At 43.7% G+C, this 19,557-nt stretch overlaps 2 protein-coding genes across 6 annotated transcripts in view; both read left to right on the top strand.

Annotated features, from left to right (window-relative positions):
* Positions 1–15,861, top strand: part of NAAA (N-acylethanolamine acid amidase) — a 41,721-nt gene extending 25,860 nt beyond the window's left edge. Inside the window, exons 11-12 of the transcript XR_010409433.1 lie at positions 11,383–11,455; positions 15,810–15,861. The gene's annotated coding sequence lies outside the window, so the exon portion shown is untranslated. The remainder of the gene's footprint in view (positions 1–11,382; positions 11,456–15,809) is intronic.
* Positions 6,496–19,557, top strand: part of PPEF2 (protein phosphatase with EF-hand domain 2) — a 33,282-nt gene continuing 20,220 nt past the window's right edge. For 3 of the 5 annotated variants that reach the window (XM_054508890.2, XM_045880981.3, XM_045880979.3), the window contains exons 1-5: positions 15,928–16,266; positions 16,420–16,477; positions 17,348–17,523; positions 18,357–18,471; positions 19,440–19,486. In XM_054508890.2, coding sequence (XP_054364865.1) covers positions 15,928–16,266; positions 16,420–16,477; positions 17,348–17,523; positions 18,357–18,471; positions 19,440–19,486 — 735 coding nt within the window. Of the gene's footprint in view, positions 6,610–11,382; positions 11,456–15,927; positions 16,267–16,419; positions 16,478–17,347; positions 17,524–18,356; positions 18,472–19,439; positions 19,487–19,557 lie in introns of those variants that run through there. The other 2 variants (XM_045880983.3, XM_045880982.3) reach the window with 2 other exon arrangements.

The following is a 19,557-nucleotide window of genomic DNA, read 5'->3' as shown; positions in this document are numbered from 1 at the left end:
ATAATATTTTTATTTTAGATGGGCTCTTTGCTATTTATTCAAACTGCTAGGATCTTTATTGGATAGCATCTGTTCCTAGCTTTGGTTTTTGTTGTTGTTGTTGTTGTTAAACTTCTTAGCCCCTACTTATTTTATACTCTGCTTCTAAATTCAGTCATCAAGCCTTCAGGTGTCTAACTTTGCTGTTTGTTTTGCTAACTCTCCCTCATGGAGGTTTCTGTGGTGTTCCATAGTTTTGGATTGTGTTCCTTTGGAAATCCTGAAGGCCGGGGTTGGCGGTACGCCGCCCAGAAAGGATGTGTGTCTGTTAATTTCTCAGCTTGTGGTTTCTTAGAACATTCAGTATGAATTGAAGCCTCAGTTTATATTGTATGAGGGCAAGCCTGTGGTTCCACCTTCACAGAGGAGAGCCAGCCCTTGCACAGGCTCATGTTCTAACTCTATCTTGTGTGCATCCAAGGCCGTGTCCCTTTATCCCCACCTCCCAATGAAATTGTTGAAGAACCCAAGGGTCTAAGTTCCTGGGACGAGCAAATGTCCTTCAGGCCACCATGCCCCCCGTGCCTGCTTCCCTCCCAAGCTTTTCTTTATTCCCCATCCTCCCTATTTTCCCTTCATCCTCTCTGATGATGTGCTAGCTCAGCTAAGTATTCAGCATTTAAGAAAGATGCTTGTTTTTCCTCTTTAGTTTTGTAGTGGGAATGTTTTTTCAGGGTATTTATCCCTCCAAAGTATCCAGAAATCAAAGAGCTGATGAGCAATTTTTTTTTTTTAAGTTCATTCTGTGTCATTATGAAGAGTGCATTGATGGGCTGATAATGGAAAAGTGAAAATCAGTTAGCTTGATGTTTTAGTAGACCAGCTAAGAAATTAAGATGGATTGCAAGATGTGGAAACAACCTTAATGTTCATGGACCGACGAATGGATAAAGAAAATGTGGTATGGACATACGATGGAATATCACTCAGCCTTTATAAAGGGGGGATCCTGCCATAGGTGTCAGCATGGATGAACCTTGAGGACATGACACCAAGTGAAACAGGCTAGTCACAGAAGGACGAATACCACACATTCCACTTATTTGAGGTTGATGGGGCTCAGGACACACTACCCCAGAATATGGCACATTGGCATATTGAATATTTTAAGCTGAAGGAATTTGGGAGAACAGCAGAAGCAGGAAGCCTGCTCTGACTTCCTCCTCCTAGCCTTTATTCCTGAAAACAGGTGTCCTAGAACCCTCCTGCAGATGTGTCCTCCCTGTACCCAGAGGAATGGAGCATCCTTGTCTCTGAAGACAGTGGGACCCAAAAGAATCCTAACAAACAGTCCTCACTGAGTTTCCCCTGGTTTACTATAATTACCTCATACTCCTTAACCTACCACATGCCTCCATGTCTGCCTTCTCTCATCCAGCATCCCATAAAAATGCACAGATCCATCTCTTTGGGTCTTCATTTCCTTATGAAGGCCCCCGTGTCATGGAAACTTCAATTGAATAAATTTGTATGTTTTTCTCCTGTTAATCTGTCTTTGTCAGTTCAATTCTCAGACCCAGCTAGGGATCCTAAGAGGGTAGGAAAAAACTTTTTCCTCCTCTACAAAATATATAAAATAGACTCATAGAAGCCAGAGCTAGGGAGAGGTTCTGCAAGTTAGGCAAGATGAGTAAGTTCTAGATACCTGATGTACAATATTGTGCATATATACTATATTATGGTGTATTTAACAATACTGTATTTTACACCTAAAAATTCATTAAGAAGGTTGAGCTCATGTTAAGCATTCTTATCACAATAAAAATTTTTAAAAGCCAAAAAATAAGTTTAGTAAAAAGTGTTTTTAGAAAATGAACATGGCTTGTCCTACAGTGGTTGTATAGGAGATGGATAGAGTTGATTTTTAAGTTTGTTTTTTTTTTTAAGTATACAAGTATAAAAATAAATCGCGGTGCCTCAGTGGCTCAGTTGGTTGAGCCTCCCACTCTTGGTTTCGGCTCAGGTCATGATCTCAGGGGTGGGATTGAACCCTGCCTCGTCAGGCTCCACGCTCAGCAGCAGTCTAACTTCCCCTCTCCCTCTCCTTCTGTCCCTCCCACCCGCTCGCAAATAAAGAAAATCCTTAAAAGTTAAATAAATCAGGGGCACCTGGGTGGCTCAGTCAGTTATGCATCTGACTCTTTGTTTGGGCACAGGTCATGATCTCAGAGTCATGAGATCGAGCCCTGCGTCAGGCTCATGCTCAGCGCAGAGTCTGCTTGAGATTCTCTCTCCCTCTGCCCCTCCCTGCACTCATTCTCTCTCTAAAAATAAAAACAAGGGGCTCCTGGGTGGCTCAGTCGTTAAGCGTCTGCCTTCGGCTCAGGTCATGATCCGGGGTCCTGGGATTGAGCCCCGCATTGGGCTCTGGGAACCCTGCTTCTCCCTCTCCCACTACCCCCTGCTTGTGTTCCTGTTCTTGCTATCTCTCTCTCTCTCTCTGTCAAATAAATAAATAAATAAATAAAAGTAAATAAAAATAAAAATCTTTAAATAAATCAATAAATCAAACAGTACATAGTAGTAACCTTTTGCCTGTCTTCCCCACTCATAGATTGCTCTCTCCCCAGTAGCATTCCCTAGAGATAACTGCTATCTGTATTCATGAAGAGTTTTTTTTTTAATGCATATGGGTTTTAAAATGTAGATTTGATTCAACTCTGGTGAGGCTAACAGATCAGGGGCCAGTTGCCATTAGATAGTTTGTTACAGTTCCCAAGAGGAAGGGGGCACAGCAGGTGCCTGCCGGGCCACAGGGAAGAATACCGAGATTGGTCACAGGCAGACAGAGCAGGGAACTGTGTGTAAGTTAAAGAACTTTTGTGGTTTTTGAGGGAAGGAATGTGCTGACATGGGGTGAGCAGGCTAGACAGGTCTAGGATTGGCTAGTTTGAATAATTTCATCAGCTCCAGGGTATAGGAGCTGCCCTAAGTTGTCAGATAGTGGCCCTGGGTAATGAGGGCAGGGGAATAGTGTCCCTGAGTATAAAAGCTCTTACAGGCCATGGTTGGGGGATGAGGGCTCTGTATTGGGTGGCTTGCCTAGGAAAGCCTAGTTCACGGTCCTTTGCCATAGGTAGGAATCAGCTAACCCTGGGAAGGGCACTGCCTTGCTGGGGGATAGCAAGGCCCCAAGATGCCAAAGCATCAATACATAAACTAGAAAACATGATCAATAAAATAGGATTTTTCTTCAAAATGAGGTTAGATTATATATTTCAGAAGGTTGCCTTGTTCACTTAACAAAAAATAGGAACCATCTTTTCTTGACAGAGGATATTGATCTATATATTTTTAAATGACTACATAGGACCATCCTGTATGTATAATAACTTGGCTATCCATTCTGCAATTTATGAATTTTTAAGTTGTTTCCAATTTTTCATGATCATAAACAACATGGTAATGAAAATCCTTAAATACTTTTTGTATGGGTGTATAGTTCTAGAAGATACTTAAAAGTGAAATTTCTAGATCAAAGGGTTTACATATTACAGATTTGTAATTGAATTGAAAGCAGCATTTTTCACAAAACTAGAACAAATACTAAAATTTGTATGGAACCACAGAAGACCCCAAACAGCTAAAGCAATCTTGAGAAAGAAGAACAAAGCTGGAGGCACCACAATTCCAGACTTCAAGCTCTATTACAAAGCTGTCATCATCAAGAGAGTATGGGACTGGCACAAAAACAGACACATAGATCAATGGAACAGAATAGAGAGCCCAGAAATAAACCCATGCTTATATGGTTAATTTATGATAAAGGAGGCAAGAATATACAATGGGGAAAAGATCATTTCTTTAATAAATGGTGCTGTGAAAACCGGACAGCTATATGTAAATGAATGAAACTGGGCCACTTTCTAACACCATACACAAAAATAAACTCAAAATGGATTAAAGACCTAAATGTGAGACCTGAAACCATAAAACTACCTAAAAGGGAACACAGGCAGTAATTTCTCTGACATCAGCCATAGCAACATTTTTCTAGATACATCTCCTAAGGTAAGGGAAACAAAAGCAGAAATAAACTGTTAGGACTACACCAAAATAAAAACCTGTACAGCAAAGGAAACTATCAACAAAACAAAAAAAACACTGAATGGGAGATATTTACACATAACATATCCAATAAGGGATTCATATCCAAAATATATAAAGAACTTACACAACTCAATACCATAAATACAATCCAATTTAAAAATGGGCAGAAGGGGCGCCTGGGTGGCTCAGTCAGTTAAGCATCTGTCTTTAGCTCTGGTCATGATCCTGGGGTCCTGGGATCGAGCCCCGCGTCGGGCTCCCTGCTCAGCGGAGAGCCAGCTTCCCTTGAGATTCTCCCTCTGCTTGCTGCTCCCCCTGCTTGTGCTCTCTTTCCATCTCTCTGTCAAATAAATAAATAAAATATTAAAAAAAAAAAAGGCAGAAGACCTGAAGAGACATTTTTCCAAAAAAGACATAGAGATGGGCAATAGACATATGAAAAGATGCTCAATATCACTAATCATCAGGGAAATACAAATCAAAACCACAATGAGCTATCACCTCACATCTATCAGAATGTCTAAAATCAAAAAGATAAGAAATAGCAAGTATTGGTGAGAATGTGGAGAAAAAGGAACTCTTATACCCTGTTGGTGGGAATGTAAATTGGTATGGCCACCATGGAAAACAGTATGGAGCTTCCTCAAAAGATTAAAAATAGAATCACCATATGATCCAATAATTCCACTATTGGGTATTTACCCAAAAGAATATGAAAACACTAATTTGAAAAGATATATTTGCTCCTGTATTTATTGCAGCATTATTAACAATAGTCAAGATAAGGGAGCAACCTAAGTGTCCATGGACAGATGAATGGGTAAGGAAGGTACAGTGTATATATATCTGGTGGAATATTACACAGCCATAAAAAAAGGATAAGATTGTGCCATTTGCGATAACATAGATGAACCTAGAGGGTATTATACTAAGTGAAATAAGTCATATTGAGAAAAACAAATACCATATGATTTCACTCATATATAAAAAGCAAAACGAATAAACAGCAGAATCAGACCTGTAAATATAGAGAATAAACTGATGGTTGCCAGAGAGGAAAAGGGTGGGAAGATGGACAAAATAGGTAAAGGGGAGTAGAGATACAGGTTTCCAGTTATGGAATAAATAAGTCATGAGAAGAAAAGGCACAATATAGGGAATACAGTCAATGGTACTGTAATAGCGTTGTATGGTGACAGATGGTAGCTACCCTTGTGAGCCCAGCATAACATAAAGAGTTGTTGAATCACTATGTTGTATACCTGAAACTAATGTAACATTGTGTGTCAACTATATTCAAATAAAAAATATTTTAAAAAGAATAATGTTTTTCAGCTAAAAAATAAGTACACAACTTAATAAATCACAATTAAAATTTAATCTAGTTTAATTCCAACAAAGTGAAACAATTTACATTCCCATCAGTAGTATATGGAGAGGCTCCTTTTCTCATACTCTCAATAATACAGGATTTTATCAGTCTTTTAACTTTTAGTGAATTTGGAGGGAAAATGTTAGCAGTCAACCACCAACAAAAGTGAGTCAATGTGAAAATATCAATATCAGACAAAAGAGAATTCAAGCCAAAATGGATTTTGGCAGAGTGATATTTTATTTTGCATAAATCACCCTCTACAAAGAAAAGCATCCATAAGCCTTCATATATTATAAATACATAATTATGTAATGGCAATTTTATATGATTCAATATGTATTTAATATAGAGCTACAAAACATAATGCAAAGATTCAGAAATCCAAGGATAAATGGCTAAATCTGTACTTATCATGGAAATCTTTGAAACATTTTTTTCCAAGATGAACAGATAGGGAGGAATACATAAGGATACAGAAGATTTGAATAACAATAACAAGCTTGACCTCCTAAACAGATGCAAATAAAGCATAAATTTCTTTGCAGATTCCCATGGCACATTTAGTACCTACCAGCATACACATGAGCATCTTAGATTAATTGACAAATAAGTTGTCTGGGAATAGTGATTAGTATTTTAACATATTAATCGTTTATGTTATGTCCTAAGAAAAGTAAACAAGAAACGTAAGAGATGTAGACAAGAAAAGGCAAGATGTTTCCATCACGTTTTGCCAACAGAGAAAAGCCAGCCGGAGGAAAGAGTGCCTGGTGTCCCCGGGGGCCTGCAGGGAGGACCCCGGGTCCAGACCGCTCTGAGCCCCACGCCCTGTGTGGTCAGCACTCGTCTATTTCTGGGTTAAGGAGCTCAGGCTGCACCTACGTGGCTTGAGAAACACAGCCTCCTAATCTGGGGGCGTAAGAAGGCTTAGACCCAGGGCTAGGGCGGGAGAGAGCCAGGGAGAAACTGTCTGCAGGAGTCAAGCCTAGGTGTGAGGGAGACACCCTGACTATGCAGTCTCCCCTTTCAAGTCCTCCTCGCAGGCCTGATCCAATTGAGGTGAAGGGGTGCCTACTGCCGTGAGGTGGGGAGCCCTGCACGCTTGGCCGCAGCTGTGGATGTCCTCACTGCCTTTCTGGAACAAGGTAAGCCGGCCTGGGCCTGGGTCTTCTTTACCAGACTTGTAGGTCTGGAAGAAACTACATCAGCCGGGGAGCCATCAGCCAACTGGAAAGACAGGATAGAGGTCACACCTGTGTGTTAAAGAGGCTTCTGCCTCCTTCGTGTCATAGTAAAGAATATCAAAGAGGGTAAGAGCTTTCTTTCCAGCCTAAAGTACAGAAATGAGGGCAACAGACATATGTTCTTTTTTTTTTTTTTTAAAGATTTTATTTATTTATTTGAGAGAGAGAGAATGAGAGACAGAGAGCATGAGAGGGAGGAGGGTCAGAGGGAGAAGCAGACTCCCTGCTGAGCTGGGAGCCCGATGCAGGACTCGATCCCGGGACTCCAGGATCATGACCTGAGCCGAAGGCAGTCGCTTAACCAACTGAGCCACCCAGGCGCCCCCAACAGACATATGTTCTTACACAGGAAAGAAATACAGGCTTGGTTGGAGGACAGAGGTCAAAGAAAGCCCCTGTTACCAACTCACCCGGGGAGGGTCTTGGCCGTGTGTGTTTTGAGGTTCACTTAGTGAGAAGATAAACAATTACCAACATTTTTTAAAAAAGATTTTATTTATTTTAGAGAGAGAACACGGGCATGTGAGCAAGCGTGGGGGTGGGGGGAGAGAATCCAAATCAGGCTCCATGCTCAGTGCAGAGCTAACGCGGGGCTCCATCCCAAGACCAGGACATCATAACCTGAGCTGGAACCAAGAGTCTGGGACTCAACTGTCTGAATCACCCAGGCGCCTTCCAACTTTTTTTTTTTTTAATGATAATGTCATATATGGATGATGCTAAGTCAAATCCTAGAAGGACAGGGATCTCACCTAGGTGGTGTAGATGTGCTATTTACCTGAGAAATCACTAGCAGGAAAAGCAGTTAGTCATTACCAAAAGGTGTCGATTCAACAATCTCAGATCACATCAGCTCATTTTCCATTTTCGGTTTTATGAAGCTTTCACTTCTTCCCTTGAGAATGATTTTAGTTTTCCTTTCCATTCATTTCTCTTAGTGACTTCTAGAATGTTCTTTACAGATCTGTCAATGATACACCACTTTCTTCTATTAAGGCAGCCATATGTATTACCTATTTAGTCAGAGTCACTTTCCAGTTTCTGTCTTATATGGAAAAATTTTTGGAAAATACGATTTATTGATTTTTAATTATCAAAGTTATAATAAAACTATATAAGTTAAAAATGAGAGTTTGTCACAAAAGCCCATTCCCCAGAGATAATCACCATTAACAGTCTGGTGTATGCTATTTGATTTTACATTTACTGATATATTTTTATATAGATGAGATCAGAGTAAGCATACTGCTCTGCAATTTGCTTTTCTTCATGTAATGATATATCTTGGGGATATTTTCATATCATTACATATAGATTTGCCTTGTTCTTTGTCATGGCTGAATACTATTTCATTTCCACTTCTAATGTACCATGATGTATTTTCTTAATTCTGTACTGATAAAATATTTAAGGTGGTTATTATTTTGGGAAGAGAGAGAGCACAAACAGGAGGTAGGAGAGGGGCAGAGGGAGAGAGAGAATCCTGAGCAGACTCCCTGCTGGGCACAGAGCCCCACTCAGGGCCTTACGTGGGGCTCGATCTCACGACCCTGAGATCACGACCTGAGCAGAAATCAAGAGTCGGTCGCTTAACCGACTGAGCCACCCAGGTGCCCCTGGGAGAGAGATATTTTAAGACATTTCTGAGAGTGTCATTTAAAGAGTTTCCACATCTATGATTTTCATTACAGTGACAAACATTTGCAAAGTTCTCTTCATATATAACCTCATTTCACCCTTGTCACAACCCTGTAATGGAATTACCACCATCCATGCACCATCCTGATGTCTGGATGCACCCTGCCCCCTTTCACAATATATGAAGGCACATCCTTTTTGCCCTTGATGACCAGGGTTAATTACAAGTAGATGTGCTGCCTGAGAAGAGTCTTCATTTCTTTCACCCCTACAGGTTGTTTCAAATAATTTATTGACCCATGATAGTTACTCCTTTCTCACTCTATGGAAGTGTCATATTTCTATCTCAGCATCTTTTTTATAGGATAGGTGACAGACAAGGTTGTCTTATTCTGCCACCATTTTTGGATTTATAAACTCATAAGAAACAAGGTCCCTGAAGGGCAATAGAGGAAATGTTTCCATCACGTTTTGCCAACAGAGAAAAGCCAGCCAGAGGCTGGCTTCGACCCAGAAATAATCAATTTATGCTTGTCTTGGCCAGCTAGGGCTGCGATAACAAAATACCACAGGTGGGTGGTTTAACCAACATTATTTATTTCTCACGGTTCTGGAGGCTGAGTAGTCCAGGATCAAGATGCCAGCAGATTTGATTTGTACTGATTGCCCTCTTCTTGGCTTGCAAATGGCCACCTCCTTGCTCACATGGCAGAGAGAGAGAGAAAGAAAAAGAGAAAGAGAGAGATCTACTCTCTTCCTCTTCTTATAAGGACACCCTCATGACCTCACCTAAACCTAATGACCTCCCAAAAGCCCCACCTCCAAATACCATCACATTGGGAGTTGGGACTTCAATTTGTGAATTTCCGGGGGACACATTCAGTTCATAACAATGCTGTATTGAGATAGTATGTCTTTTACTGCCTCCTAAATTTAAGCCAGGGACATGTTTTTGGTTACTGATATTTTAAAATAAATATATCAGATCCAATCTAGCAACATATATTGAGATTCTACCATATTCTAAGAACACTTTAAATACATTATTTATTATTCTCAAATATATACGTAGATGAGAAAACTGAGTTTATGGGAGGTTAAGCGATCAAGGTCTAGTGAAAAGCTGAGCTGGAATGCTCACCTGCACCTGTGCACTTCCAAAACCCAAACACTTTAGCACACAATGTGTCTCCATAGGCAAGTTACCGATTATCAAAACAAGTTGTAAGTGAGTTGGTGGACTCAATCATTGCTGATGCCCCTTTCAGCTCTAAAACTGTTCAGGTATCTAGAGAAAGTTGGATTGATTTAGTCATGATGGATACTCATTTTGACCCATTACTCAGATTCTGGTTTCATGATATCCATTATATCTGGGAATCATTTTGCACACACATACAAAAGAGGTAATAGTCTTTTTCTTTGATTATTTAGTCAAAATAAGCTAACTAACACAAGCAAGGTGAGGCTTTTCTTTGATTTGCAAGGGAAAATATAATAACTCTTTGACAATCCCCAATACAATAACCTTTAAAAATAGAGGAAGTAGAGTGGAGAGATGTGAGGGAGGGGAAAAATATAGTGGAATCCACTCTCAACATTAACTCAGTACATCTCACATTGCTTCCTGAAAAGGAGCTAGAAAAAGATTGGTCTTTGTTATGTAAAAATAAATGTGGCAATAAATAAATAAATAAATAAATAAATAAATAAATAAATACGGTAAAAATAAAAATTTATTCAATTAATATTTATTGAATCCCTGCCACATGTCAGACCCATGTCTAATTTCTAGAGATATAATGATGAATTTGCTCAGACACAGTCTTTGCTCTCAAGGAACTGGTAGTCTAATAGTGACATAAAATAGGAAACTATCATATATTATTGTGGTGATGGAGATGTGAATAGGATATTCGGGAGCTCACAGGAGGGGCTTGTCAAACTAGCTTCCCTAAGGTGATGTCCAAAGTGAGCCTTAAGGAATGAGTAAAGTTAGCCAAGTTAGGGAAGAGGAGTGGGATAGGAAGAATATTCCAAGTCAAAACAAAAATGCATAGGTCATGGTAGTCAAAGAGCAGAGTTTGAAGAAAGAAGAGGAGAGAGATGAGGCTGGAGGAATAAGCTTTTAGGGAGATGAGTTCTGTGTGTGGCACATGGAATATGAGCCACCCCAATGAAAGTTTCGCAGGAAGCTGGGTATGTGGGACTAACGTGTATGGATAATCTGGGATGGAGATATAGATTTGAGAGGTGGGAAGCGATAGTTGAATATGTGAGCATTGATTCAGTCATCCAGGGACCATGTTCAGAGTAAGGAGACCTGACATTTGAGACTAGAGGACTAATAAAAATGGACATTTAAAGGATAGAGAAAAGTGAGCTCAAGAAGGAGAGAGATAGTCAGAGAGGTAGAGCAAATGCAAGGAAGCCCGCCATCACAGAAACCCAAGGAGTAGAATTTTGATCAAGGTGGGGCTTGTGGAGACAGATGGTTTTGCTGTTTGGGCAAGGTAAGGACTGAAAAGACGAAGGCATTGGAGACATCAGCATGAAAGGTTTTGATCAATAGGTAAGTAAAAAGTGGTTTTAAGAGGAATTAAGGAGAAAATATGTAGTCTACTCTTGAGAGAAGTCTAAATGAGAAGAATAGCGGGACTGGCTGGTAGCTAGAGGGATATAGGAGTCAAAGGATGATGATGATGATCATTAGCTTTGAGATTGTAAGAGAAGAGACTTCAGGATGTTTCTAGACTGAAAAGGAAAAGCTAGTAGAAAGGCTGGAAATATGGGAGAGAGGTGAGATGACAAATGGAATTTTCAGGGGGAGGAATACCTCATTCACTGACACTGCAGAGGTGGGGAACGTGCTCTCATATGATAGTCTCATGTTTTTTATAATGTGGGAGACAAGGTCCATAGATAACTTGGTCTACCTAACTAATACTCTGCCTGAATTCCCTTCTTTCAGATTCCCTCTTCCTTTTGTCAGCAAACAACTTGCTCTCCCTCTGACCTGCTATCTGTGTCCTGCAGAAACCTTGTACCTACACTATGGGAAGCGGTACCTCAACGCAACATCACTTTGCTTTCCAGAATGCAGAGAAAGGTATGTGTTTCCCATCTCCCAAACTTGCTCTAGGTATCCCCAAGCCTACATTGCATAGAGAGAGGTTTCTTAGAATGGAAGAAGGAAACCATTATATTTCTCCTCAGGCAACTCCTGAAAACCAGCTTCTCCTCCTTATGAGGAAACCACCAGAATGTCAGCTGAACATCTTAGGAGCTGGCGAACTATATTTGACTGAGTTAAAGTGTGCTGAGGAGTCAGTATTGTCCACTAGGGGTTATCCCAAATTATACATGCACAAGTGAATGAAATAAAATTGGGCAACAAGCAGATGAAAGAGCATTTCAGGTAGAGGGTTCAGTATGTACAAGGGTCATGAGGTAGAAAGGAGCGAGTCATAGTAATGGTCTGAATGGTCTGACATGAACGAGAGGGAGGATGGCATGACATGAGGCTGCCAAGGTAGGCAGAGCCCAGATCACTCAGCGTCTATAGGATTTTAAACTTTATCCTAAAGGCATGAAGGACCACTGAAGAATTCAAAATAGGGCGTTGATAGTAAGATATACACATTTAAAAGACCTCCGGCTTCTGTGAAGAAGGGATCAGAGGGAGTAAGAGTAGAAGAAGAAACAGTCCAAAAGCTACTGAAGTCATCTAAGCAAGAGATGATGATACCTTGGTCCAGAGTTGTTGGCAGCAGGGATAGGAGAGGGTGAGTTCCAACAATATTCAGGAGATCGAACTGACAGGATCCAACTGAGTAGATGTATGGGGTGAGGGAGAAGGATGGATCAAGAATGACTTCCAGTTTTCTGGCTAGCAAGACTGGGCAGGAATTATTGCCAATTACTGACATAAAGATAGTGGAGGAGAACCAATTCTGACTAGAGGGAAGATGATGAGTTCATACTTGCTGGGGTTGAGGTGTCTGTGAGACATGCAGGTAGAAGGACTGAGAAGGTGGGTGCATATTGACATCTGCATTTTGGAGGTGAGGTTGGGCTGGAGAGATATGCATTGGAAGGCATCAGAATGTTATGTGGTGATTGAGGCCATGGGTCCCTGAAGTACCCTAGAGGGAGAGTAAAGACAAATCAGAGACCAGGGCCTAGGACAGAGCCATGAAGGACTCTGGGGCTTAAGCATCAGGTGGAAGAGGATGAGTCAGCAAAGGAGGCTGAGGAGAGGTAGCCAAAGGTCTGTAGGAGAAAAGCAAGGGGAATAGTGACTACACCTTGTTTACATGGGCTTCAGCATCTCTGTAAGCTTCCTTGCTGTCTAGCTTGACAATATGTCCCAGGGTCATCTTGTACCTTTTTGTCCCCAGAGTAGCTACTTCTTTAGGGTGTGGGGTATTCGTTGCTTCCTGGTTGGTCTCCACCTTTCTATCCCTTTTCAGTGAACAGATCCAGAAAACATGTATTATTTAGAGAAAAAAACTCACCATGACCAATTTATATTTAGGAACACAATATTTTTACTTAACAGACTTGATATATTTATATCTATCTCTTCATTAAAAATCTTTTTCCCGGGGCGCCTGGGTGGCTCAGATGTTAAGCATCTGCCTTCAGCTCGGGTCATGATCCCAGGGTCCTGGGATCGAGCCCTGCATCGGGCTCCCTGCTCAGCGGGAAGCCTGCTTCTCCCTCTCCCTCTGCCTCTCCCTCTGCTCATACTCTCTCTCTCTCTCTCTGTATCTCTGTGTCTCAAATGAGTAAATAAAATCTTTAAAAAAAAAAACTTTTTCCCTAATGACACTACTATTTACACTATTATTATTTACTCTATCCTACCATATATAAATAATAGTTTCAGAACAGTAACAATACTATTATAAACAATGTGATTACTGAAAATTCTTTAAGATTTCTTTGTAGTTCTTTTTGTCCTTTGGATATGTCCACTAGGGATGTACAAATTACTGAATTCTCAAGTCATTTAAAGTAACTCTATTCTGTGTTTCCAACTTATATAAGGTTAGTTTCACTTGTTTAACCTTTGGGTTTTTTTGATAGAGAGAGAGAGCATGTGTGAGTTGTGGGGGAGGGGAAAAGGGAGAGGGAGAGAAAGAGTCTTAAGCAGGCTCAATGCTCAGCGTGGAGACAGACACCAGGCTCATTCTCACCACTCTGAGATTATTACCTGAGCCAAAATCAAGAGTTGGAAGCTTAAACTGACTGAGCCACCCAGGCACCCCTAAACTTTTGCTTTTAATCTTTGGGGATAGATTTATTTTTCATTTTGCTTTAAATCTGTTTTATAACTTTGTAAAGCATTTATATAATTCCTGTTCCAAGTATCTATTGCTGCATAACAAACTATCCCAAAACTTAGTGGCTTAAGACAGCCGTTTTATCTGCTCGTGATTTTGTGGGTCTGGAATTTGCAAAGGGTCCAGCTGGGTGGTTTGTCCATGATTCTCTGGGTAGCTGGGGCTGGAGGCTCTTGTTTTTATTTTTGTTTTTTTTTTTTTAAGATTTTATTTATTTATTAGAGAGAGAGATAGTGAGAGCTGGAACACAAGCAGGGGGAGCAGGAGAGGGAGAAGCAGGCTTCCCGCCGAGCAAGGAGCCTGACCTGGGATTCGATCCCAGGACCCCGGGACCCGAAGGCAGACACTTAACTGACTGAGCCACCCAGGCGCCCCTAAAGATTTTATTTTTAAAGTAATCTCAACACCCAACATGGAGCTCAAACTCACACCCTGAGATCAAGAGTTGCAAGCTCTAGGGGTATCTGGCTATCTCAGTTGGGGGAGCATGAGGCTTTTGATCTCAGGTTGTGCATTCAAGCCCCACACTGGGCGTGGAGCCTACTTAAAAAAAAAAGAGACAGAGAGAGAGAGAGAAAAGAGTCGCATACTCTCCTGACCACACCAGCCAGGCCCTCCAGGAGGCTATACTGCCAAGACAGCCCTTTATTTGCTATCTGGTGCCTTGGTGCCCCTTGGTCTTTCCCTGTCCATGCAGTCGCCTTGTTCTTAACGTGACGTTTTAACCTCCAGGCACATTTGTAACTTGTAGTCCTGCATGTAGTGCACACAAAGCTGGGACAAGAGGAACCCAGGCGTGTTAGATTGTGCTGTTGGGAAGGAGGGGGTAGAGGGTCTTAGACCACCCTGCCCCTCACAGCCCCTATCTCGGTTAAAGGTAACCACTGGCAGGACTGGGTGGGGGGAAAGGTAGGAAAGAGGCATTGCCTGCTCTCTCGGCCCTGAGGAAGGAATATGTCTAGTTGGCAGCACTCGCCTCGAAATGTTGAAGCAAGGTGTTAGCAAACAACATTTTCACAGAACCTCCGTGGCCCCGATACTCCTCAGGATTGCTTACACTTCATGGCACATAAGAACCGTGTGGGGAGCTTGTGAGACCTGAAGGCCCCTGGGTTCCCTGTAGAGAGTCTAACGCTGCAGGCCTAGGGCGAGGTCCAGCTATCTGTGCTTCCCGTCAGTTTCTAGAAGGTCTGTAGCACTTACTCCGGACATTGCATTCACTGTTCTGAACATGGGTCTACAGACGTCAGCCGTAGAGCTTCAGCCTCGTCACTTAGCATTTGGTAAGTGCCTTTGAGAAACAGCTACAGTTTGACATTTTTTTGTCATAGGAAATCACATTCAGCTTTGCTTAAGTTCCTCCCTGGTTCTCTTTTTTCCACTCCACCAGTGACTTTCCTCTCAGGGAAATCAGCCAGAGTTCTATTAGCTCTCTAATGCAGGCTAAATATATTAAATCAGTCTGCCTGTTGTTCACGAGGTTGACCTGAATTAACCTGCAGGGTTTCCTTTTTAATCCCGCTTTATCCACAAATACCCCATTCATCACCAGTGGCACAGTCAGGCCCAGGAGCTTAAGAAGAACCTCGTTATTTATGTGAAGCGGCTCTCTTCTCTGGCCGTGGTCCTTGACCACGGGTGATAAAGGTCATGGGAAGAAGTAAGCCTCCTCCTGTCACCCTGTGGACGCAGCCACCCAGCACAGGTCCCGGCAGAAGGAGAGGCCCAAAGGCCACCCACAGATCAGATGGCCAGTGCAGTCACCCAAGTATGGTGATGGGGACACTGACAGCCCGCAGGGCCGTCACGAGTCTGGGGATAGCAAGCGCACAGCCCAGCAAGCACTTACTGCCCCCTGACATTCTAGGCGGTCATCTGTGTGTCTGTTGTTTGTTTTCCCCAGTCCTCTAGTTCATCCCCCTTTCCAGATGGGGACATTGAGGCCCAGGAAGGTAAAACTCCTGGGAAGCCACACAGCCGATGAGGGCATTTCCAGGCCTAGAACCCAGGAAGCCTGATAGCCAGTCTGTTGCTACAATGTCACAATGTCCTCCCACCTTCTACCCCCGCATCGTCCCACTCTCCAAGGATGCCTCCCGCTTGCCACCTTTCCAGGTTGCATTTCTTGAGAATCCTGGCAATCCAACCTTTCCAGCTCTACCCATAGTGTTTTCAGCAAAAAGTAGGAATTCCAGTAAACCTCCAGTGATAGTAGCATAACGACGAGGTAAGAATGAAGGGGGGTGGGGGTGGGAAGGGGGAAAAGAGCACCCCAGCCGGTGGTAAGGCAAATCCTTCCTACCGGTGGCAATGGCTGGCGCTTTGCCCATCTTGCCCCCACTTTAAGGTAGGAGAGGTGCCCTTCGCCTACCCCCCCCGGCCCCCTCCCCCCCTCGGCCCGGGGAGTCCCGGCTCACAGGCTCGCTTCTCCGTCCCTGTCACAGCCTTCAGGGCAGCAACCCTCATCCAGAGATGGTACCGGCGCTATGCGGCCCGGCTGGAGATGAGGCGGCATTGCACCTGGCGCATCTTCCAGTCGATAGAGTATGCGGGACAGCAAGACCAGGTCAAGGTGCGGCGGGATGGGGGGTGGAGTCACCCAGAGCTCTGCCTTCCAGCCCAGGGGCAGCACGGCCCCAGTGCCCGGAACGGGCGCGGCGGATCTGGACCCCTCCTGGTTCTCTTGGCACTCATCTCTAAAGCCGAGTCTCTGGTTCTTCTTCAGCTCCATGACTTCTTCAGCTACCTTGTGGATCACTTTACCCCCAGCAGCAACCATGAGCGTGAGTACGAGCTGCCATACAGCACATCCTCCTGTCTCAGGGTCGTAGATGTCAGACGGAGCGGGGCGGCAGAGGAAGCGTAGATCTGGTGACAGTCAGGGAACGAGCAAGGAGGCTGACAAATCAATGGCAGCTTCTGAGTTCTCCCAGGAGCACACCTGGAGACAAGAATTTGGGTGCAAGGAATAAATGCAGGGAACAGTGGGGGGTGGGGAGGGAGTGGGGAAGGAATTCAGGGAACGGAAAGCCGCCATTAAAGGGGGGTGTGTGCTACTAAGCTAGCAACTCAGTGTGCCTGGGAAACAGTGCAAAACCCACGCTTTGGAATGATCCCACCGAAGGCAGGGCACTGGAGCCTTCATATGTCAACTCCTGAGGCTCACTGGTTAAAGGCCGCTGGCCGGGTGGATCGGAAAGGTTGTTAATTCCACAGTATCGGCCTGCCGAGCTCCTGGGCCAGAGATGAGGAGGCTGGCGGTGGGCCCTTGCCTGAAGGGCCCTGGAAGGTCTCATGGCTTCTGCCACACTCACAGTGCACCAAAATGCCTGTGAGCTTTTTCTTTTTTCCACCAAGGCTTTTCCCTTTCCTCCTGCTTACAAGCCTCGGCTCCTAAATTTCTGTTCATTCTAAGTCTGACACGTCGCAATCTTTTAAAATAAAAGTAAAATGGCATTGACATAAAAGCATAACCTCTTCTCCTGTCCACCTTAATCTGTTGTCACTCTCCCATTCCTTTCTCCTCCCTGGTGTTGGAGCCGACACCAGACTGGCCCACTCCACGTCAAGCATGGTCCAGGGGAAGACTGTTCGTGCTGCCCGTGGACTGCCCATCTGATCACAAGCTGGCCTTCCCTCTCTGTCCTGACCAGGAGACTTCCTGAACCGCATGTTCACTGAGAAGACATTCCCCCAGGACGCTGAGATGGAGAAACTCAGTGACTATGAATCTATAGCGGTCCCGGACAGCTACACAGGGCCACGTCTCTCCTTCCCACTTCTTCCTGACCACGCGACTGCCCTGGTGGAAGCTTTCAGACTGAAACAAGTAAGCTCACTCTGGGGCCCCTGCGTCTCCAACAACTCCATGTAAGATGTAGAGGGAGGCCAGACCCAACCCAAAAGGAGCAGCCCTGGACTTAGGGGGTTAGTGTCATGGGACCTCAGGAAGGCCACTGTCGCTGGTGAGGAGGGGGTCGGGGAAGAGTGTAGGGGATGGAGGCAGAGGGGAGGGTGGTTGGACTCCTATTCTTCTCAAAGAGATAGGGAGACATTGGCATAGAAATGATATAATCTGGCTTGCTTTTTAAAATAATCATTCTGTTTTCTGAATAGAGGGTAGGGAGCAAGGGCTGAAGCAGGGAGACCAGTCAAGGTCCTGCCATGGTCCAGGCAAAAGGCGACAGTGGTTTGAAACCCTGGTGGTAGAGGCAGAGGTGTGAGAAGTGGTCAGATTTTGGTTCTATGCCGGATTCCAGCCCTTTCTTTCTTCCATATGAAGAGAATTCATTGCAGGAGGAGTTGGGATGGTTTCCCCTGTAATGTCAAGGATCACTCAGTACCATCAACATGTGTGCACTTAACTCACACCTCGCTGAGACAAGCATGCATCTCTCCCAAGCAAAAGGCAAGGAAAGCTTTCATCGAGTTGATAGGAAAGAGGAAATTAGTTCAATATTTGGTGACGATGAAAAGCAGAAATGAGAGCAGAAGATGGGTGAAAAAGAGAGGATTCATGCATTGGGTCCCAGGGGCAGTTTACTAGGGTCAGTCTTGGGGTCTCGGGTGATTGGGGTCAGTCATTAAGCAGTAAAGGCGAGGCCCATTTTGCTGCAGGACTATCAGTGTTGCTTTGTTTCTCCCCCCTCTTCCTCCTAGTAGCAGCTCCATGCTCGCTACGTCTTGAATCTTTTGCATGAAGCCAGGAAACACCTGGTGCAACTGCCAAACATCAACCGTGTCTCCACCTGTTACAGCGAGGAGGTCACTGTGTGCGGTAAGAGCCGGTCAGAGATGGCGCCACGTGCTAGATGCAAACAAGAGAGCTCCTGGGATGGGGAGATTAGAGGCCGGCTGGCCGGAGGTGGGATGCACGCTGACAGCGCTCATGCATTCACTCCACGTTCACTGAAATAGAAGCAGTGCCAAGAAGGGCTACTGGGCAAGAGGGCCCAGGCTCTGCTCTATTTCCCAGGCGATTCAGATTTGCCCCCTCCCTCACGACCTCCATTCAGAGCAAAATCCCTGCAAAGAGCCAGATCCTCCTTTGTCAGAAGACAGTTTATTTGTTGTTACTTGAGCAGGCCCTAATGGCCCAGCACATGATTCCTTCCACCCACAGATGGTCTTCTGCCAGAGAGAAATCCTGTCAATCATGATTCTTGCCACATCCTGATGTTTTCAGTGATGTTGACACATCTGCTACGGACTGATGTCCCGTGTCGTAGGGGAATGCAGACTGTAAGACGCCAAGGATTGTAAACTGGCACCTCAAGGGCCACACGCAAACTGCAGATGGGTCTTGCTTGGCCTGGAATGTTCTGAAATTTTTAAAATTAATTTCCAACATTTGAAAATTGGAGGATTTCATATTAAAATCCAGATTTCCAGCATATCTTGAAAAATCTCCTAACAGGAGCCCATAAGTGAATAGCAGCTTCCTACTTTGGATGGGGCAGAATCTCTCCAGTTCTCATTGGAGTTGGCAACCCTGCACTATTCTGTCCTATCTTTGCTTCCTTTACTATTTATGATAATCATGTAGAAAACGAATACTGTGTTTTCTGCTTTCAATATTAACTATCCCTGCAAAAGGGAAATTCATATTTATCTCTATCTTACATATGGAAAAATGAGTTACCATCACTTTGTCAGATTTTTCTGGGTATTTCCCTTTTTACAGTAAAAATGAGACACAGTGGTAAGGACCAACAGAAACTGATATTCTTTTTCTATCTTTATTAGGAGACTTACATGGCCAGCTGGATGACTTAATATTTATATTTTATAAGGTATGAATGTTTAAGATCCTGTCTTGCTCTGAGGCTTATTCTAGAAGTTCAGATGCAGTATCTATTAAACA

The sequence above is a fragment of the Mirounga angustirostris genome, unplaced genomic scaffold, assembly GCF_029215605.1.
Source record: "Mirounga angustirostris isolate CCGP_5_RB_7025 unplaced genomic scaffold, mMirAng1.0.hap1 SCAF_2, whole genome shotgun sequence".
Classification (NCBI taxonomy): domain Eukaryota; kingdom Metazoa; phylum Chordata; class Mammalia; order Carnivora; family Phocidae; genus Mirounga; species Mirounga angustirostris.
Note: the sequence above shows the minus strand (reverse complement) of the source record. Positions and strands in the feature narration are given on the sequence as shown.